This window comes from Salmo salar, chromosome 22 (genome assembly GCF_965601325.2).
Source record: "Salmo salar chromosome 22, fSalSal1, whole genome shotgun sequence".
Lineage (NCBI taxonomy): Eukaryota > Metazoa > Chordata > Actinopteri > Salmoniformes > Salmonidae > Salmo > Salmo salar.
In genome coordinates this window covers 31436551-31460197 of record NC_138312.1, presented here as the reverse complement: position 1 = coordinate 31460197, position 23647 = coordinate 31436551, and the positions used below count along the sequence as shown (strand labels likewise).

General features: G+C 43.3%; 1 protein-coding gene across 3 annotated transcripts; it reads left to right on the top strand.

The window, feature by feature from the left end:
• Nucleotides 1-4426: 4426 nt before the first annotated feature.
• LOC106583208 (GATA-binding factor 2) lies at nucleotides 4427-17108 on the top strand. Of its 3 annotated transcripts, XM_082967480.1 has the most exons (6): nucleotides 4427-4793; nucleotides 5358-5734; nucleotides 6283-6873; nucleotides 10843-10988; nucleotides 14278-14403; nucleotides 15000-17108. In XM_082967480.1, exons 2-6 carry the CDS (start codon nucleotides 5503-5505, stop codon nucleotides 15285-15287), a joined length of 1383 nt encoding a protein of 460 aa, XP_082823606.1. In that variant the 5' UTR covers nucleotides 4427-4793; nucleotides 5358-5502; the 3' UTR covers nucleotides 15288-17108. The 3 variants fall into 3 exon arrangements, with proteins under 3 accessions (XP_082823606.1, XP_082823607.1, XP_014022592.1); XM_082967481.1 differs by lacking the exon at nucleotides 5358-5734 and having other exon boundaries at nucleotides 4429-4793; XM_014167117.3 differs by lacking the exon at nucleotides 4427-4793 and having other exon boundaries at nucleotides 4827-5734.
• Nucleotides 17109-23647: the final 6539 nt, after the last annotated feature.

Here is a 23647-nt window from a genome sequence, read left to right as displayed (position 1 = left end):
CATCCGTTCTAACAAGATTACCTGCGTTCAGTCCTATTGTGATTAAGTCGACCAAGTGACATGGACCTCAGGCTTCCAGACTCCACATTGACAACCTAACCTAACCAATGTCTGACATTTGTAAATTCAGTAAGACTAACCTAACCTGATACAAAAAAAAACACCGGAGAAGGAACAACGTTAGCTTTTAATCATTGTTAAATCTATTTTGATTATTGAGAATAATGCTCCAAAACATAGCCTAATAATATTTTTCCTTTAAAAAAAAATATGTAGGCCTTCATTATTATCAATGTAAATTGTGATTATTACCCTTATAATTAGAACATTCAAGACTATAATCCCTCCTCATAACAGTAATAATAATAACAATAATCGCTATTATTAACCAATTGTTCAGATAATCATGCGAACAAGTAGGCTAAAGCTCTGTCGTGCCATAGCGGATATGAGCCTCTTTGAAAGTCAAGTCACACGGATCGCTCACTTGGCCAGTGCACAAAAGAAGAAGCACAATGCCACACGCTTGTACAGATATTGTAATGATGCACATGAAGACGAAAGGACGAGCGGTGTCATTATTCTCATAAATACACAACTGCCACAATGCACCCAGCTTGCGAGAGATAGCTGCCACATAGCAACAGAGAGCCGTGGCAACGTTCTCTCTCTCTCTCTTGCTTTCTCTCAAGAAGGCGGGTCAGAATGACGGGGAAGGCACGCTTCTAAACAATCGTTTTTATAGTACAGGCATAAGGGTAGCCTAGTGGTTAGAGCGTTGGATTTATAACCGAAAGGTTGCAAGTTCAAATCCCCCAGCTGACAAGGTATAAATCTGTCATTCTGCCCCTGAACAGGCAGTTAACCCACTGTTCCTAGGGCGTCATTGTAAATAAGAATGTGTTCTTAACTGACTTGCCTATTTAAATAAAGTTAAAATAACACACACAGGCAAGACAGTTTTAACCGGTGATGGTGAGAAGAAGCTCAATTTTGATGAGGAGCAGGAGTAAGAGATATTAAAATGTTTATTAGGCTAGGCTATAGCCCTAAGATCATTTAACTAAATTATTCTGAATAGCATTCTTCTTTGCAATGATCATGCAGCTCACGTCCAACTCCAAGTCCATCCAATCACAAGATGAAGGTAAATCAGGGGCCCTTTAGGCAATTGAGAGCAGTCACCTTTGCTTCCTGTAGATTTCTATGGTCTTATTCTGAAATGTGTGCATTTAACTCAGTAAACGTTTTTGTTTCTCGGATACTTTTGTTTTTGTGTCTGTTACCCTTTGAACCCGGGGGGACGTGGGCATGAGACACTGTAACAGTGCACTCAAGTATCTTCCAGGCGCCAGGAGCACATGGTCTCCTGAGGCAGCTTTGCAAGGGCTTAGTGTGTAGTAGGCCATTTGGCATAGGCCTATGTGAAGTGTGGGCTATGTGGGGAGGAGATGAATAGAGGAGTAAATTGTGTTTTTATAATCACAATAACCAAGGAGGGGAAGTAACTTCAAAGAAGGCCTAATCCCAAAATTAAGCAAGGTCACATGCATCACCTGTTTGGGTAGAATTTGTTAAGTCAAAGTCCTGTCTCATCCATCCATAGGCTACAGTAAAATGAGGAGATACATGAATCTAAATACCGTCAGGTCAACGTTGGTCAGTTTCTGATAGACAAGAGATAGGCCTATAGCTAATGGTCTCTGAAACTCGCACCTGCTCACCTGACACCACAGTTTAATTGATCGTCAAAATTGGCGATAAATGCAGCTTGGCAAATTATGTTATGTTAGAAAAACATTTTTCCAAAATAATATCAGAATTGGCCTCATATCCTTTCCAACGGTCTGTCTTGAGTTTGTGCAGAGTTGAACTGTTGTCCTTGCGCTCAGGCTCTTGAGTGTCTCGTGCGTGTAAAATATGACTCCCTCACGAGCACCCGGGTTCGCTCTCTCACAACAGGGACTTGCGCCTTTGCAATCCGTCTCTCTATCCCTCAAAGTGCAACCTGCTTTCCAGCTTCCCCCTGCATGTAACATACCCTGATGTCACATACCCTGACCCGGAAGACAGAGGGTAGGGGTGAAGTAGGTTGGGTGATATTTAGATCTTATCTGACGCGTTGTAGGCTATTATTTTCTAAATACCTGAAATCCAGCTTCTCGTCTGATTGAAAAGAGAGAAAGCATTTTTCCGTTAATAATGGTGATTGCTTTATAACAATAAAACACTGACGAAACAATAACATAATAGTAAAGTCTCGTAGGCTACAGTGTGCGTATATAGGCTAGTCTATATGATAATAATCAAATAATAATAATAGCCTAATAATAATTTACTTTCACTTTGAAAAGTTTTATTTGTTTAACCTAATTCAAAATAATTTGATTCCACAAGCATCCCACAAGTCCTCAGAAACGGTGCCACCTTCCCGTGGCTGGGCTAGAAGCTGTCTGGGCCCTGTTGTGCAGGACCTGCTGCCTCTCTCGCCTCTTCAATCCAGGCAAATTACCAATGACCAGGGACCATCTCTCCGCTGAGCGAACTCACACCGAGGCGCTCTATCTGCCGCGCGTCCCACAAGGACAATGTGAGAGCGATGAAGCGCGGTGGGAACAAACAGGTTAGCAGCGCAAATCCATGTCACGACATTTGCTAATTATCAGTGTGATTACTCCTGCTCTGTATGCCTTTTTTTGTTTGCCAAAGGTACCTATCCAATCTTTACGAAGACCCTTTGCTTTATATAGCACAGAGCACAGGGAAAATAACTATTGTCTAGTAGCCTAGTGACAATGTCATCAAAATAGTAGGCCTTATGTCTCAGAACATACACACACACTCTGGCTATAGCCTAATCAACTTATTTATATTGCCTGCTACTTATAACATTGTAATAACTGGTAGAGAGAGAGCTGATGATAGCTCTTTGACCTCCATCCAATCAAGAATGATGTTCACAGCAAGAGTGCATTAAACAGATATTTTTCAGCTACGTTGTGCTCCCCCAGGCTGTGTCCACTCCTTAGTCCATCAGACTGCAGTTCTCCGCTTTATTGATTGCGTTTCAAATTAGACCCAAAGTGTTCTCTGGGGTCAAATCAAATCCCTAGTCGGGCTAATGTGACCAAATCTCGGTTTCGCTGTCTTCTGTCGCCACTGGATCTATGTAGACACATTTCTAAACCACATCAAAGGTCAAAAGACTGTACTTTATTCATTATTAATGCCACTATAGTGAATATCTATTGCAGTCCTCCCAATAGAGAGTGTGTCTTTGAATGTGTTCCTCGAGTTCATCCTTTGGGACGTAAGCAGATCTCGTGCTCCACCATCTCCCTACTTTAAGTATTATTAAAGTTAATTTCCTGATGATTCTTTTTTCCTCCTCTAAATTGCGGTGACGCCAGGGAGTGGCGTCAGATAGGCGGCTAGTCGAGCTCCCTCGTCACAAAGTTCCCTGTCATTCATATTCACTCTCCCGCCTTGCTCTGCTATAGACTGCACACACACACCTCTGGATTGTAGTCCGGACAAGCAGGGTTAGTCACTGAATGATTCGCTCTTATCAAGTGTTTCTGCAGGACGCAAAGCGACCAGGGAGAGGCGATAGGCAGCCTATTACAAATCTATTTGGAGGAGCTATGACACATATTACAAACCAGCTGCAATGTGCTACCCCGACTCCAAAATCAAACAGTTTCTCAGCAAACATGCATCATTCTCATAGGATACTCCTCTCTCACAGCCATCACAGACCGGTGGCGACACTGTGTCTTTGCGCCCGTGGCTGAGCGGCTGGGTTCTGTGGGGTAGTTTTTATTGTGACCACATAGCCTACTAAACAAACCCCATTTAGTGGCCCTCTGTGGCTGTGGACCTCTATGGCTGGTACTGACCCCCTGTGCTCTGCTGACCCGCCAGCCAAAGGAAGCATTAAGATGTAAAGCAGCGTGTGATCGCCCCTGATTCACAAACAAAAAACATGTTTATGACATTACTGGAAATTAAAGACAATTAGGCAAAGCCTAAAGACAGACAGGCATCCACAGATGTCACACTGGCCTACCCCACAGCGTCACTGTCCGAAAAGCTATCTAATACTAATACTATTTGTATTATTACGCACTTTTACGCATGTGATTAAAAATCCTGCTCATAGTTTAATTTAGCCTAAATACAAAATAGAAATACTCATGAGTAGCCTATTTATGTAAATAACTTTTTTTATTAAAATATATAGTGATGATTACACTTGGCATCAACAAATACATTTCTCCCCTGGTTGAGAAAGCATTGATGTGTGGGCGGTAGCCCGAGGCTGCATCTTTAATAAGGTGATTAATACGCCCTGGGATCAGTGGGATGAGACCAGTAAGGCCTACACTCCGGGGCCATGGCTGTTTTCTCGCTGGTTCTTGGGCTGGAGAAGGTGAATGGCATGGAGATTCCGCGGAAGGAGTTGCCAGAATCGGGGAAGGCAGAATCCAATTGGATGTCGCGGTGTCAACGCTAAATCTAAGACCCTGCCCTTGCACATTTGATATGGAATTCACTGGCGCCAGTGCTGACAGTTAGTTCAGCTGTATGTTGCTAAAGCTCTATCCGTCTCCAACGGAGTTTACCCAGACGATAACCCTAAACCAAAACCAAGGAAAACAGACCAAAGATATTTGCCAAAGATATTCCGCATAAATTGAGTCAATACAGGAAAGGAAAATACATTTGCTAACTGAAGGAAAATTATCACAAAGGGGCTTGAAAACGGAATAACCAAACCTGAGAAAGACAAGGTATTTACATGAAATCTATGTTATTTATTTTCCAAATAGTGTGTGAAAATATATGACTTCTTACTCTGTAAGAATGTTATCTGTTTGTTCTAAGTGTGCTACTGACGATTATTAGTTTACTAGCTAGCCTATGACGTGTAGGCATGGGTTCAAAAGTATAGCCTACTTATCTGCGCGCGTAACGGTGAGGATGGGTCGGTGATTTCAGGTTCCTCGGAATGGGAGTGGTTGGGGACGAGTGACTCGACGTCTTTATCTTATGTTGCATATTCACATGCATCACTTACAAAACGCACCTAAAAAGGAGCAGCCTTCCCGAGTTCTTCTCTTATGACTAGACGGCCACACAGAGATAACCACGCAACACCTTGTAAATGCCTCTGAAATATTAACATCCAATTTTTGGTCGTATTACAGTTATTAGTCCAGTTTTAAACACGACTCGATGCCTGTTGAAGAAGGCGAGTGCCAAGAGGAACTCATCGGACTACGAGTGAAGACCGACCTATTGGAGATAGACTAGCGCAACTTCTTAACAAATGTATGTTTTGTTTTCCACAATAGGACATTTTTATCAGGAGAGAGAGACGCGTTTTTTCTGAAAGATAAAGCGAAGAGAGGACGGTTCAGGAACACACTGTCCTCTCCCTTGAGAGGCTCCTCTTCTCTTTTCAACCTTTTTGCCCCACACGGAAAGACTCACGCAGACATGGATGTAGGGGCTGATCCGTCGCGGTGGATGCACCACCATGCCGTACTAAACGGCCAACACCCGGACTCGCACCACCCCGGCCTTTCGCACAACTACATGGAGCCCACCGCACAACTTCTGCCTCCGGACGAGGTGGATGTTTTCTTTAACCATCTTGACTCGCAGGGAAACCCGTACTACCACAACTCCGCTCACGCGCGGGCCAGAGTGTCCTACAGCCAAGCTCACGGTAAGACCTCAAATTCACTTTGCTAAGTGACTTACATTTCAGGATAAAGCGGGAATTATTGTGGGCCTATATTCATTGAATATTTTCTTCAAAATTGTCAGAGCGGATTGGAGCCTATTTTTCTAAAATCAATAAAACAATCTTAAGCTTCTTCTGCAAAATAGGTCCTGCATGTTCCAATGCATTTACTAGACCAGATATCTTTATTTGTCATTGACTATATAAAAAAAAACAAAAAAACACGATGACCCAACACCAGAACAAACATTTCTGGGGTTATCATTTCACTGTTTTTGTCTGAATACCTGCGAACTGTGTATTTTGTGCCCCTCACGAATCGAATAATACATTTTACGCACAATGATGGATTATTGTCGGATTATTGTCACCCTGCATCAACAGGTGTAGGACTGGTGTCCCAACTTTCTCTAATCCTATGACATCACATCATCAACAGGGCAATAAGAGTTGTAATGGCCATATCATTAGTATGTTTGTGTAGGCCTATGTATTCGATCTAAAAACATATTGTTCATCTCTTCTTACAGCTCGCCTAGCTGGGGGTCAGGTCTGCCGGCCACATCTCATCCATAGCCCGGGAATTTCATGGCTAGAGCCGGGCAAAGCAGCCCTCTCAGCGGCCCACCATCACAACGCATGGGCGGTCAGTCACTTCAGCAAGACTGGGCTGCATTCCTCAGGCTCCGGGGCTTCGGGCGGCCTATATCCCTGCAGCAGCAACGCCAGCACGGCCTCCGCCTCCTCGTTAACGCCCGCATCCCATTCGAGTCCACATCTCTACAGTTTCCCCCCTACCCCGCCGAAAGACGTCTCCCCAGACCCCGGGGCTGCCTCTCCCTTGTCCTCTACCCCGAGAATGGACGAGAAGGAGTCTATCAAGTACCAAATGTCTCTTTCTGACGGCATGAAGATGGAGGGTTCCAGTCCTCTCCGAAGCAGCCTGGCATCAATGAGCGCCCAGACCCCCTCCACGCACCACCCCATACCGACCTACCCCACGTACTCTCTCCCGGCAGCGCATGACTACGGGGGCAGTCTGTTCCACCCTGGCAGCCTACTCGGAGGATCATCCTCCAGCTTCACCCCGAAATGTAAAAGCAAAACTCGGTCGTGCTCAGGTGAATCTCCTCTCATCTCGAAAATGTGGCATTTCAAATGTTTGTACTACAGAATAAAATGACGATGACATAGCCTAATGATGATGGCAATACTTTATGTATTATTATTATTATCATCATTATTAATATTATTATTATTATGACAGAACACACCGAAATTACTTTATTGGACTAGTCTTATACACTATTTTAGCATTATCACAGGTTTGTTGTATCTAAACACATAATTGAGTTAAAAACAAATAGCATATCTTAAAACAAGAATAATATGAAATATTTGTCCCATGCAATGCTTATAAAGTGTACCGAATTATTATCACTGATAGCGAACTGGAACACCGTTTAGACTAAAAACAGAAACTAAGGCACATGCTAGACCAAAGCTACTTATGTAGGTATAAATATATATAGCCTATAAAAAATATATATATACTAGTTAGCCTAGAATTAATATATTATTTTATATAATAATCGATATATTGACGCCTATGTTTATTTTACATGCATAAGAACATTTCCCCTAATATACTGTTCTATAAGACTGGTCCTTTGTGACAAATATTCTGAATGAAACGTCTTTGGCATTTTCAAAACCTCCAGTTTAATGCAATTTGATTTACTCGGTTAGCCAACTTTCCATGAACGTCCTTATAAAATGGTGACAATATCATTACAGTAAGCCTCGACGTGTGGTTTGCAGAAGATAATTGGGATGAGGTTACATCTTATCTGGGTGCATGTTGTTAGCAACTCCTTTCATAGCTATTTTCACACACACCGGTTTCTTTCGTCGCCAAAAGTAAACACAATCCGCTTCAAAGAACCAGTAGGAAGCTGTAGGCCTCTACACACAAACACATAAAGCAGTGTCACATATCCACATATTAGTAATCCTGTATGTGAATTGCTTTGCATAGCCTATGGATGAAGAATGTTATGTCAATCTTTTCATCCCCATGAGGACAAAAGCAGATATTATGGTTAACTATAAGAAATAGACGAATTACATATTAAAAGGCCATCCATTACTGTTTATTTGTTATGGGGGGGACAGATAAAATAATAAGAGGTGGTGTGAGGTTATGATATACAGTGTCTTCTGCGTCGATTGTGTCTGGCCTTATTTATGCAGCCACGTTTTTAAACAGTACGTCTACTCCCTACAGGCCTACCGTTTCCTCATTATTAGGCCAATTGATCAGATCAAATCTGCATATTTTTTAATAATACAAATCGGTAATATCAACAGACGTAATATAATTATAATGATAGGCTTCGTCTAATAATGATAAGAAACCTTGCTTATTGTAAGCTGTGAAGACACAACGTTCCCAGTGTCCCAGTGACACAACTTTGCCAGTGTCCCAGGTCTAAGAAATGTAGGGCCTAGCCCCAGAGGAATAATTTGCTTAGGCCTATTTGGTTGGAAGGGACAGGTAACGCATACTGCCAGCACCGCCCCGCACACACCCAAGACCTGTCGTTCCGCTGAGCGCGGGCGCGCTTTGGCTGACACGTTTATTATCCTCTTTTGTAAACCGCGACTCAATTACGCTCGAGCTGGCTTGCCCATGAGAATGACAAACTAGATACAGCCACGGAGATGTGAAAAGAAGATCTGCTAGCGCATATAGCCAAAACGCGACATTTCTTTGTTACATAATATAGCATTGACAATACTTACATTTGGCGACTATAGGCTGAGCTGATTGCCTTAAAGCAGCCCCCTATCTTATAAACCGTCTCCCTTATACTGAGCATCAGTATTCATTTGTTCGAGAAAGAAAGAACCAACAAAAAAAAACGAATTCACCATATTTCATAAATAGGGATTCGATGTCTCAACATAAACCCTAAGAGTATTCTTAGAAATACAAATTAAAACATCTGTTACAGTGGTATTATGGTCATTCTCAGACAAAGGCACAACTTCCATCAGGAAGACCCAGCTAGGTGTTTGGTAGTGAATCATCCTCCCTGATAGATTTGTGTGTTATGGGCGCTCCCTGACATCATGCAGGAATAGTCTGTCCTGTTTCTAGGAGCCTATCTCTGTGGGGATGTCCATTACTGGTGGCTTGCAGGACCATAGAACACTATAGTGTCACACTATTATGGTGAAGTCCCTGATCATGCATACCTTAGTCAAACTTCCTGTTTGACTAACCCTAATTCAGGCCCCCTTCCTCTCTCTCCTCTCAGTCTCCCCAGTTTTTTCTCTCCCTCCTTCTCTGGCTGTCCATACTCAGCATTATCTGGAGCCACCAACAGAGGCAAAGGCCCACAAGCACACTAGTATTACCTCTACTAATCTAGACTGAGAATCTGATCCACATTATAAGCAGCACAAACATGTAAAAATGGTTCCCTCAACAATTTTTCTCTTGAGCAAATTTCAGGTCTGCAAACTTTGTGAAACATTGTGAACACTGTGAAAATTCTGTGCAACTTCTGCTGCGCGTTTACTGTGAACACTGAGGCGGTACCCACTATAAGTTACAGTTTTAACAGTGGCCAAGTAGGCTACTGTGGCTATTTGATCATAATGTAAGCCTACCAGAGTGGCCTACCATCAAAAACAATGGAGAAAAATGCATCCCATAACATTTTAACATGGAAATATCATTCAGCCTACAGTAGCAGCCAATGTGTGGTGGTCAATATAGGCCAACATTCCATGAGACTATTGAAAAAAACATGCAGAGCTTCACATTAACCTGTTTATCCACTTGTCCTTCAGACAAGGAGGTGACTGAAAATGTTGTGTTATTTGATGGAAGAAACCACTTTACAAAATAACATTCATTATTATTCCCTTACAATTATTCCAGAAATTATGCTACCCTCTGCCTATTGGCTACTTAGCTTCTTCAAGACAACTGAAAATACAACACTGTTCCTTTAAGACATAGCAAAAAATTCTTTACCTGACTTGCTTTTCAAAGATGTCTCGAAATGCACACATTTTGTGCTCTTGTAGGAAGCAACCACTCCACCATTGTTATCTAGAAATTAGCTATAACTGGGCTAATAACTCACTAACTAGCAAAGAATATAAACAAATGTGCACAGGTGGCAACATGCAGCTCTTGCATCTACTTGTGACTACTCATATGGTAAACACAGTTCAGTTCAACGTGAATGGCACAAATCCAAATATGGCAATGGATATTTGCATATAGGCCTATTGCAGCTCTGATTGGTTATGGTACACAGGTCTGTGTAGAGTATGGGCCCGAGTCGTGCTAGTCAATGTAGCAGTATCCTACTCCAATGCCTATGTCTTGCATAGTTTGTTTTGTTTAAGTATGTTACATTGGAAGTGGCAAATATTGCGTTGATTCGAGCAAAATCCCCACCTTAGAGTGAAACGTTGATAGAGTGAACTAAAGGGGAAAACTCTAGAAAGTTGAGTGAAGTTTAATCTTGTGCTTCTCTGCACGTGCTGATATTTCTTCTGCACGGCAGTTCAAGGGGAGCTGTGCTCGCACGCACAGTTTAGTGGGAACATTGATTGCAATCACAGCAAAATGAACAGAAACGTAAGAGATAGCCTGCATTTCATTTTGGGTGTATGCATCCCAGCTGACCCAAAACTGACAGGGAGGAACTTAACCAGATCAAACAGAACAAAGCCTTTTGTTATTCCGAGAGTCTGCAGAGGGTTAAACACACACTTTCTCGCTCTCTCACAAACTTCACACCAAAAACATTCAGCTTTCTCATACTAGAGACTAGAACTTAGTAACTAAAAATCAATTCTCAAAACTGTTCCCATGCTTTGGTGAACCTAATATAAAAATATGCAGTCCTGGCATAGTTTTCCAGACTAACTTACATGACATTTTTCTAAATTGTAAATTTCACTGCTACAGGTTACAGAGTTTTTGTGTATGATAAATGTGTCAGAGTTGACAGGTTAATTTTATAAATGTCCCTGTGCTCTCCCTCCACCTGCATGCTGCTCAGAGGGGCGTGAGTGTGTCAACTGTGGAGCCACCTCTACCCCCCTGTGGCGAAGGGATGGTACGGGCCACTACCTGTGTAACGCCTGCGGCCTGTACCACAAGATGAACGGTCAGAACCGACCCCTCATCAAGCCCAAACGTAGACTGGTGAGTACCACGGACCCCCCCCACACACACACGCACGCACGCACGCACACACACACACACACACACACACACACACACACACACACACACACACACACACACACACACACACACACACACACACACACACACACACACACACACACACACACACACACACACACACACACACACACAGATCATGGAGTGCAGAGGTAAATAAGAGCACAAGGTGGGGGGAGAGGGCAAGAAGGGCACAATTCCAGGAAAGTTATATTTTCCCAATCAGTTTCCGGGAATTGTGTTTCCCACTCACCCCTGTGCTCCTGTACACAGGCAGTTAGCAGAGTGCAGCTAACTTTGTTGTTTCTGCTATCATTATTGCTGCCACTTCTGATACTGTTACTGATATCAGGGCCAGTGCAGGCCTCTCTCTAGTCAGACAGCAGTTCAATGGACTATGTAAATGTTGTAATTACTGAAAACAGTCGTTTTAGACTTAATGTGCTGGTAACTCCGTTGAATGCATTTTTTTTCATTTGTTAAGTTAAAATGAAAAGCTATTTTTTTTTTTACATGTTACAGTATCTATAGCCCTGAGCTAACCAGACTTTAAAGCACCTGGTCTCAACAATAACATATGCGCAATGAAGAATGCACATATATGAAACTCTGCGATGGAGGGAATTGATATGATGACCCAATGAGATGTAGAAAACAGAAAATATAAATAAGAACAGAACATCAGTTGTGATTTAGATAATATTATATTGCGTGATGGCCAGTCAGATTTGCATCAAATACAAAAAGCAAAGAAATACCTTTCTCCATGGCCTGTTGAAAGATAAATGAGGACCCCCAAAAATTATATGCATAAATGACAAAATAACTATTTTCAAGATATGATCTGAATATTTCCTGTATTTATAACATATTGAATAGCCCACAGCTACTGTTCGCGGGCGTAAACCTATTTGCATGTAGACTAATAAATCAATAGCATAATAATAATAATAATAAGAAGAATGATAGAAATAATGTAAAATAGCATATAATAATAACCATAAAAGTATTTCACTGAGCTATAATTTCACTAGGCCCATAACCTCTCGATAATTGATTTATTCTGGCAACTCGTGGTTGATTTTTGCAAGAGCATTTTTTCCACGCCCCTCTTGAATAAATTGGCGTTTTGCAGAAATAGAGACATTACTATAAAACAAACTGAGCCATTATAAGTGGGAGATCCATCTATAGAAATGAAATACCTATGGCTTATAATTTCTGGTAATTCATATTTGAAATGTGGATGTATGCCTAATTAGGTTATGCCTATTCAAATGATTTACGAATTGGTTCCCAAATGTCTCAGGATGCATAATAGGATTGTTAATATATTAATCAAAGGCTACGGATACTAGTATTGAAACGCATTTATGGTTGAGACACACATAGGTTATTTAGCACTGCATACAGTATTTCATGTCGACTGCGTTTTTTTAAGAACCACCCTAAAGATCATATAATCCTGTGAGCATCTTAATAAGAGAATGGTCGTTTTCACAAGGTCTCAGCCGACGGCACAGCGACGGCACTGAGCCAGCCAATGCTGGCTATACAAAAGGCATCACCGCCGAGACTATTTAGTGACCCATTTTTAGATCATTTTGAAACATTTGAACACTATCGTGACTTGAGCTGCTTAACATTGTAAGCATCAACGCCACAGGCCTTGGCTATGACTCTTTGTGCCTTGAGAAATAATAGAAGTCAAAAGGATATCCCTGGACCACAATCAATATAGCCTAAACGTGCATGAAAAGCATAATAACGTTTAATAATTGTCACTTTGGTCCCAATGACTGAAAAATCCATTCCATTTTTTTCCATACGAGTGCCTGATGAGTTTGTAGATACTTTTCTGCTCGCGTGTTTTCAGTGCTCGCGCAGGGGCCTTCCAGTTGTTTCCTATATCCGGATATCTGCGGGTACGGATAAGGAAGCGGGGCCAGCGCATGTTTCCGTCCGTGGCGCGCTAACTACACATACTTTTCTATAGCAGTGGTCAAGCCGGTCAGTCCTCATCTCATAGCATACAGTAAAGCGGACTGGCACAACATTTCAGGCCCGGTTATGTGCACAGAAAAAAAGCGAGGGCTATCGAGATGCAAGCAGGGCGCACGGGAAGATGAAATACATGGATTTATGCCCTGCTGCCCTGCTGCCCTGCTGCCTGCCAAGGTTAGGGCTCGAGCCTAGACTTATTTACTTGGAGAGATGTTTATGTAGGGCCAGGTTTACACAAATTGGGGCGTTTCTATTTCACTTAATAGAGGTAATTTGCACTAATCCATGTTTTAGGATGATCCGTAGCTGTATAGGGCCATGCACTATTCTGACTGAGGGTTCAGATTACCATATTTAGCTATAGGGGTATACTTGTACATGTCTCATATTATTAAGTGTGAAGAAACCATCTGTAATAGCAGGGGATCGCACAGGCAGCCCGGACACTGGAGGGCCTATAGCCCCCCTCGCTACCTAATCTCCATTCAATAGCGATGCTTTGCATCTGAGAGGAAGACCTTTGATAGTCAGTGTTCATCACTACTGTGTCTATGAAATGAAAACGATTTTTCATGCTGGGAAGAAACTGTAGCCTATATAGACAACCCATTACTTTCTTATATGATCTATTGAGCACGACTTTTATAGTAACACATTGTTTATTATAGGTTAATAGTATATAGCCAGTAGTCGGAGCGCACAGCGCTTCACTCTGTTTGAGTGAAAGAGAGATGCGTGCTGGCAGCTAAAAATAAATAACACATTTCGATCATGGATAATTACAAAAAATAGTCCTGTCATTATCTTTTTCGGAAAATTATCCATATCTGTTAAGATACTCGTTTTGTGCGAGTACTCGGCACACTCCTTGTTAATAGAGACCAATTAATTCACACATGAACAACTATTTGGTGTTTTGATAAATATTCTGTCTGAGAATGTAAAGACCTGACACATTTTTATTGCGTACTTCATTCAGTATTTCATAACATTACAATAAACTATCAAACTGTCATGCAATATGAATACATTACTGAAATTATATGCAAATCTATAACTATAATGAACAACTTTGATCTAAAACAGCATGGAATATTACATGTCCTCTCCGCTCCTGGCAGCCAATTTGCAAATACTATCTACACACCTTCCAGCTCTAAAGTAATTCCCAACCTATTCTTTCATGTGTTATGTGTCCGTGCAGTTGTGGTCTAATAAATGCTTTCTTCATGTTTCCATCCAGTCTGCGGCCAGACGAGCCGGCACCTGTTGTGCTAACTGTCAGACCACCACCACCACACTGTGGAGGCGCAACGGCAATGGAGACCCCGTGTGCAACGCCTGCGGCCTGTACTACAAGCTGCACAACGTAAGTCTTTCACTGCTAACCGCCTGGCCTGACCGACCACCAGCCCTACCCACACTCAGCCAGCCAGGTCAAGTATATGGACAGGTTGCATTGATTAGAACAGGATAAGAAAGAGGGATCGGGAGGGAGGGAAGGCGGGAGAGAGGGATGCAGAGCTTGGCCCTCAGACACACTGGGCCCTGTTGGTGTTTTCTTTGTGCTTTATTGTTTCCATGGTTGGCGTCATCCCCTTGAGACTCACAATGGTGGGACTGTTATTCTGTCAGACCAACTGCGTCTGTTCAAATGAGGCACAACTGTTCAATGTTCAGCCTTGGTGTATTGCCATTTATTAAATTGAATATGGCCTAGTTTTAGGAAATAAGCTGCATACTGTTTCTGCATGTTATTTTTATAGTATTTTTTATTTATTTGAAAAATAGGCAAATGAGTGTGTCTAGAGTTCTCCTAATAAATAATATGGTTTTCAGATAATATACAGTACATTATTTTTACACATACTCCATTAAGCTCAAACATATTGAGTTGATTAAAAACCCTTACCACCATCTCAACCCTTACCACCCATCTCTCCCTCCAACCCTGTCTCCCTACAGGTGAACCGGCCTCTGACCATGAAGAAGGAAGGCATCCAGACACGTAACCGCAAGATGTCCAACAAGTCCAAGAAGGGCAGGCGGGGCGGGGATGGTTATGAGGAGCTGTCCAAGTGTATGCACGACAAGTCTTCTCCTTTCAGTGCTGCCTCCCTGGCCGGACACATGACCCACATGGGCCACCTGCCACCCTTCAGCCACTCCGGACACATGTTGCCCACCCCCACACCCATACACCCCTCATTCGGCCACCCCCACCACTCCAACATGGTCACAGCCATGGGCTGAGCTGGTGAGGACAGGGAGGCACAGGGGAAGTGAAGGTTGTTCAGTTTTCTAATCGGGGTTGAGGGTCAGATAGGCCTCTGGCTTGAGGACAATGTATAAAATGTTATAGACATGCATTTGGTGTGTCTGTGTTGATTGTCTTGTTGTATTCATGGGTTCCACATTGCGCCACAATATTGTTTTGAACGTTCGTTTTAGGACTATGCCCAACTGAGCATAATACTCAATGCTTCCTCGTTGGGAGTTGATGAAGATTTGGTTTATAGTGCATTACTGTGGCTTGAAAACACGATGACATTTCTAAAGAAGGCAAATAATTAGTAGGAAAATCTTTTGTCATCATTTTGATGTCGTGAAATTGACTTTAGAGTATAACGCTAGCTAGCTAAGATTGAGGGGAGACCTCCAGATTTTAGGTAGCTAACGTTAGCATTGCTAGCTATTTTTTACAAACTTTGCTAGCTAATTACCACATTGCCATCTGTCTAAAGTACATTTGATAACATGATGATGATGGCAAAGTTGTTTTCTACTAAATATGTGAATACTTTAGCAATGTCATCATATTCCCAAGCCCCTATAGTGTAATTTAGACCCCCAAAATCCTTAGCTCCTGTTCTACATTTGAGCATCAATATGGCTGTAGATTGTTGATAACAATGGCAGTGTGTGACGGAGTGACTGAGGTGCAATCTATGAATAGAGAGGCTGTACAGGGGGTATATGGGGAACCAGGCAGCGTCCACAGCATCCACTGATGGGTGGATGAGAGGGGGTCATTTTCCTTTCTATTAGGTACCCGCTTAGACCAGGTATAGACTACACCTACACCCATCCCCATGCATATACCTTCCCCTCCCACCTCTCCCCCGGCCTGTTGCAGTGGTACTGTATGTGCCAAGCAGGTCTCTAGTAACTGTGAATAATGTAAATGTGTGATATACTGGGGTGGTGAAGACAGAGCAATTCCCTTCACACTGTTTAATAAATATATGCTGGATTTCTGCTCAATGACTTCTACTATTTTTAATGGACATTACAAAGAAAAAAATAAACAAGCGAAGAAAAAAGGTTTATAAAGCTTCATTTGAAACAGTTTATTATTGTTGTTGTTGTTATCATAATTATTGTTATTATTGTTATTGTCATTCAGATAATTTATTTAATTTTTTCCTTTTTCTTTCACCTGAAATATTATGGATATTGTTATCACCATTTCTATCGTTATGAATATATTTTTTAGCTGAAGCGCTTTCTCTGAGCTGTTAAACATTTTCCTCTTCATGAAAATAAAGAGATCAAGTTTAATTCGGCCAATTGCTCCCTCTTTAAATGATCCCCACAGGGCTGTGTGTTAAAAACCTTCAGCAAGGAGACAGAGAGAGATACACAGAGCATAGAAATAGATTGAATAAAACAGATACCCTTGCCATTTCAGCTGCCATATTAGATACGTCGTACAGAAACTGATGCTATTGTTGGAATAATAAGGTAATTTACACATTAACACGAAGCAACAATCTGTTCTATCAATCCTATTTCTATGTTTGGGACAGCCTTATTGACCCCTATCTTGTTCTATGTTACCTAGGCTTCTCCTGCTTTGTCAGCTTTGCCATGGTGATGGGCAGTAGCCTGTACCTCTCTGTTTCTCTGTGGTGTGTGTCTCTGTGTCACAGCACAGCTTTGATTTGCTTCCATTCTACCTAGCAGATAGAAAACCACAGACCTGCTTGCTATTACCTGTTCAAAACAATTATAACCTGACAATCTGGATGCCATTGCATACCGATGACAATAAAGAAACCTTGTAAAAATGAATGAGACTTCTACGAGACTTCTTTTCCCCGTGAGAGATTCAGGACTCAACACATGCACGCACGCACGCACGCACGCACACACACACACACACACACACACACACACACACACACACACACACACACACACACACACACACACACACCTTATACTGTAGCATACACTGTGAATGAGAATGGGAGAGGAACTATAACACTAGCAACATGTCATTGCAGTATGGGATATATTCTGAACAAAAATATAAACGCAACAATTTCAAAGATTTTACTGAGTTCCAGTTTATATAAGAAATCAGTCAATTGAAATAAATTAATTAGGCCCTAATCTATGGATTTCACATGACTGAGAATACATCTGTTGGTCACAGATACCTACAAAAAAGGTAGGGGCGTGGGTCAGAAAACCAGTCAGAATCTAGTGTGATCACCATTTTCCTCATCAGCATGACACATCTCCTTCTGCATAGAGTTGATCAGGCTGTTGATTGTGGCCTGTTGAATGTTGTCCCACTCCTCTTCAATGGCTGTGCGAAGTTGCTGGATATTGTCGGGAACTGAAACATGCTGTCGTACACGTCGATCCAGAGCATCCCAAACATGCTCAATGGGTGACATGTCTGACATTTTTTCAGCTTTCAGGATTTGTGTACAGATCCTTGCAACATGGGGCCGTGCATTATCATGCTGAAACATGAGGTGATGGCGGCAGGTGAATGGCATGACAATGGGCCTCAAGATCTCATTACGGTATCTCTGTGCATTCAAATTGCCATCGATAAAATGCAATTGTTCGTTGTCTGTAGCTTATGTCTGCTCATACCATAACCCCACCATGGGGCACTATGTTCACTACGTTGACATCAGCAAACCACTCGCCCACACAATGCCTTATACGTGGTCTGTGGTTGTGAGGCCGGTTGGAGGTACTGACAAATTCTCTAAAACCACGTTGGAGGCAGTTTATGGTAGAGAAATGAACATTAAATTATCTAGCAACAGCTCTGGTGGACATTCCTGCAGTCAGCATGCCAATTGCACGCTCCCACATAACTTGAGACATCTGTGACAAGGTTGTGTGACAAAACTTCACATTTTAGAGTGGCTTTTTATTGAAATGCTTACTAACATGGATGTAAACCAATTTGTGCACACATTTGAGAGAAATAAGCTTTTTGTGCATGTGGAACATTTCTGGGATCTTTTATTTCAGCTCATGAAACATGGGACCAACACTTTACATGTTGCGTTTACATTTTTGTTCAGTGTACATACTCATTCTCTCTCACAGCTCTTTACACCTTGCATTAACATGTATATTAATGCCATAAGATCGGATGTGAAAAATCGGGCAAATCCAAAGACCAAACCTGACACAGAAGACCTACCACTGATCTCCTTCTACCTGGATAGATGTATGCAACGTGTCATAACACATGATGCACCCAAAGAGCGTTCTCATGTACCTGCTTGAGATTTCTCTCCAAAGAGAGACATGTTTCTGAGAGAACACTTTGTCCTGATCCTCAGTGGATCATAGTCTCAGCCTACAGTAGTGTTACCTTAACCCCTCCCGGCATCAAATTATATCCATTCTCTAATTGACTTGCTGTGCTCCAAACATTTGGGACACTCAATGTTGACAGAATCGGAGAGGTTTGAACCACATGTTACATCTGCACTGTTACTCAACAGGCAGCATCTGTTCAGTGAAAAGACTCACTAAACTCACTGTGTAATAAGGGTCCTCTCTGCTCAGACAGTACCATGACGCCATCTTGGCCCTGTTCCTGGGAGTCATGTTGGTTCAGCCTTGCAGTCGACACACAGAAAAATAATGAAAATGTGTCTGTGAGGATGAGGATCCTTATCAAAGCCACATGGGCCACAGATGGATGGGCTACAGGACCAGGGTCTCAGACAGCACACCGCAGGGTAAACCTGAGTGCGAGCCCCTGAATCACCCACCCTCCTTCCTTCCCCTCCCAACCTCCTTGACCTCTCACCTTGGAAGCACTTACACTGTCACTCTGCCAGACCCTCCCGCTCTCCACACGCAGACATATTTACTGATCCTTTTAAAATGTCACGACTCCCCGCAAAAATGTGACGCGGCAAAACAGACACGTTCGTCGTAAAGAAGGAGAGATGAAAAGCATAGCGATAAAGGAAGAGTCGACTAGCAGGGTGATTCCCTAGGAGGGCCGGAGAGGGGAGGGTGGAGGGGGGTTGAGAGACGAGAGAAGCGGGTGGGCCTCCTAAATACGTGGCCTTCGAGGTTTATAGGACCTCCTCCCCTCCGCTCCCCTACATACCTCCTCCTCCATATGTTTTTCCATCAAACTCAATTAATGGAATCAAAAGCCAGGCCAGGCTGGACTTCAGAGGGACCAGTTAAAGGAGAGATGAAGATAAAGAAGATGAAAGAGGATTAGCTTGGTTCAGTTCAGCCCATGGTCCCTTTTGGTGGGTTGGGGTTGGGGTGGGTGGGGGTGTCCACTTAGAGATGCCAACATTTGGCAAAACAAAAGAAGTAAAGGAGAAGCATCATCAAAGAGCATCCACAGAACTACAGACAAACCACAGGCAATAACTCATAGTAAATGAGTGTTTCCAAGCTGAACGTTTTCCAAACCATTCTAGCTCATAGATTAGTATTCAGTGGGTATCCAGACTTATGTACCAAGCTGGACGGAGAAAGGAGGAACAACAGCATAGCAGAGCAGCGTGTAGATGAATGCATGACCTCCACTGTTAAACTAATGTTGAGTCATTAAATAGACTAGAGCAGCATCACCTGGGTGGCACAGCTACGGCACATGGTTAGAGGTCAAGGTTTAAGGGTCAGGGTGGTAGGCTATCTGAGGTCAGGATTAGGAAAGTGTAGTGTGTGACTTGTTAACTCCTATCATAACTTTGTGTCCTGGTGTCCCAATGACCCGATCTGGGACATGAACGATAAGGCCTCAGTCGGATATAGGTCTCTACTAGGATCTCACATACAAAATCATCCAGAGAGATTGTTACTATTTTAAATGAGCCAATCTGCAATAGAATCTCAGCACCCCACAGGAGTTGGAAAAGAAAGTCTCATGCACGCACACCACACCAACACACACACAGGCACACACCAACACACACACCAACACACCAACACACACACAGGCACACACCAAAACGCACACACAGGCACACACCAACACACACACAGGCACACACCAAAACGCACACACAGGCACACACCAACACACACACAGGCACACACCAACACACACACAGGCACACACCAACACACACACACACAGGCACACACCAACACACACACAGGCACACACCAACACACACAGACTGTGGAGTTATGAAACAGGGATGATCATAGGGAGTCAGACACAATACAAATTCTGGGAGGTCATTTTCATGTAAAGCTGCTTTTTTCATGAGCCATGCAGGTAGCTTTGTCTTCACTCCATGTAGCATTACAGTCCCCAAACTGGAACAAAACAGGAAGAGAAAGACATAACAGGAAACACTTATGGGGATTTATTATGACCAAAGGGAGAATATCTGGCACACACACACACACACACACACACACACACACACACACACACACACACACACACACACACACACACACACACACACACACACACACACATACACACACTTGTGCGTACGCATGCACGCACACAGACACACACACACACACACACACACACTTGGACACACACATACACGTGCCCAGATGTACACCCAGCTATGCACACACTTACACACCTATTTCACCACATTTGTACCACTGGTTAAATAGTAGAAAGGCTGTGGTGGCAGAAGAACTTGCTGACACATAGTTCATTCTCTGTGAAAAGTGGGACGCACTGCAAACCCCAACCACCACCCATGACAGCTCCCATTCAAGACCCTTTCTTCTCTTGTCTGAAGCAGACAAATTCTTCCCTCTTGTCTTCAAACAATCAATCCTTTTTTTCAGCCCGTGGCTCAAGAGAGAGAGAGAGAGAGAGAGAGAGAGAGAGAGAGAGATGGATGAGGAGAGCTGCTGTTCACACATGGTGAGGCAGATCCATGCGCTAGGCTAATGCTAGCGCTGCATCGTCCTGTGTGTGTGAGGGCCCCTGGGATTGGGCCCCACTATCCTATGACACGCCTGACAAAAGGACGACGGCTTGACTCCAAGGAAACATGAGAGTGGGGGAATCTAGGGCGAAAGGGAGGGAGAGATGCACAGAAGGAAGAAAGAAGAGGTGCAGGTGTGTCGCTGATGCAACATTGGCCCACAAACACCTAAAAAAGTGGGTTAACACCTTCCCACATCTCTCCACTGAGACATGCGAGCTGCTCATCACTGGTTTGAACACTCAGGCAGCACATAGAACTGATATACTGTTTACCATGTGGTAAACACACAACCTGGGGGGGTCACACATTAATGGGCACCATTGGAAGGTCATAGGCAAAATCTAGGGTTCAGCCAGCCCTCTGTCCTGGTGTTAGATCCAGTGGTTCCACCAGAGGCCATGTCCCCCATCCTCTCACCCCAGACAGGAGGACTGAATCTGGGCCAGAGCCACTGGGCCTGCTGGGGCTTGTCTCTATCCTCAATGGCTCTGGGCAGACTGCAGGCGCCCACAGATAAGGCTGTCTCTTTTTTCACAGACGATGCCGCCCTGTGTTGTGTCTGCAGTTCCACCCCCCCACCTGCCCTTACCCCTCTGCCTACCCCCTGCCCTCCCTCTCACCTCCATCTCCCCCAGTGTCTGCTGCTCCTCAGGGGCATCCACACACAGCACACTGGGACCTTCCAGGAATGCTACTAGTGACTCAACGACAAGACACACAGACACACAGACAGACACACAGACAGACACACAGACAGACACACAGACAGACGCATACAGACGCATACAGACGCACACACAGATGCACACACACACACACACACACACACACACACACACACACACACACACACACACACACACACACACACACACACACACACACACACACACACACACACACACACACACACACACACACACACACACACACACACACACACACACATACACACACTTGAGCTGGTCTCTGATGCCCCACGTGCCAATCTGACCAAACTCCCCACACACTCTCCTCATCTCGCTCATTGTGCGTGTGTGAGGGGAGATTGGTGTGATAGCACCGATCTGACACGGATCTATGTGGCTATCTGAAGGCCTCTGTCTGCCGGCCTGTTGTTGTTGCATCTTGTCAGGGGATTTAGCCCGGTCCACTGAAATAAAACATGTTATCACTGCATCTGTCTATGGAGACTTCTCTCTCCTTCTCCTTCTTTCCCTCACTCTCTCTCGCTCTCTCTCGCTATCACTTCATCACTATAATACACCCAGCAGGCTAAAAACCACTCACCATTACCACCTCAGAAATGTTTACCTAAGGCCTCTGTTTATTTGTATTCTATTCTGCTGGTGTTCTGTCATTCAGCAGTGTTGAGTCAGGGTAATCACATAGAAAGATGTGAAACATATTGACACCGAGTGCTTTTCTATGGGAGACCAGAGGGATCTGTTCTAGTACCACAGCTCACCTGACCTCAGTGTGACCTGAAGAGCAGGATACATCTCAGATGAGAGGCCCCACTGGCTCCGACCAAACATAGGAGAGACACATAAAAGAGAGAAATAGAGCGATAGACAGATGGGGAAAGAGAGAGGGAGGAAGAGATAGAGAAATTGAGAAATAGGAAAAGAAAGTGTGAGCGAGAGAGAGAGAGAGAGAGAGAGAGAGAGAGAGAGAGAGAGAGAAGGATTATATGAGTGCTGGGATAGTGGAATTGAGAAGTTGGCTGGTTGGATGTAACGTAGCAGTGCTGGCTGTGCAGTGCTATCAATGAGGAATCAGCTCCAAACCCAGCTAGGCCTTCCTGCCTGACTGCAGTATGTGTTGCTGCTCACGTGTTGCAACTCCAGCTATTTCTGCAGCTTTTATCTCCCCCAAGAAGTTCACAGCCCTGATACCCTGTTCTCTCTCTCTGCACTGGAAATGACTGCAAGCCTAACTAACGATGTTTCAAATGAAACACACACACACACACACATACAAGCATACACACACACACATGCACATGCAAACACACGCTCACACACACATATGACACATGTATGACTGCACGCACACATGCATGCACAAGCACACATGCACACATACACATGCACACATGCACACACCCACATAAACATGTAACGGTTTCTCAATGCATGGCTGTGTCCAAAATCTGGCTTACTTAAACTGCATACTGTGTACTAATCATAATACATACTATTTAGAACGTACTGTTTAGTAAAAATAATGCAGTAAGCAACAAATATCAGCATACTAGGCTCATTCTAATGAGAATGTGTCATCTAATGCGCAATTGCAGTAAATCCTGCTTTTTGTTCATTTTGGCTGATTATCAGCTGTTGTCAAACACATGGGTCTCAAAAGATGATTCTCTTTCTCAATAGTGTGCCGTGAATTCTAGTT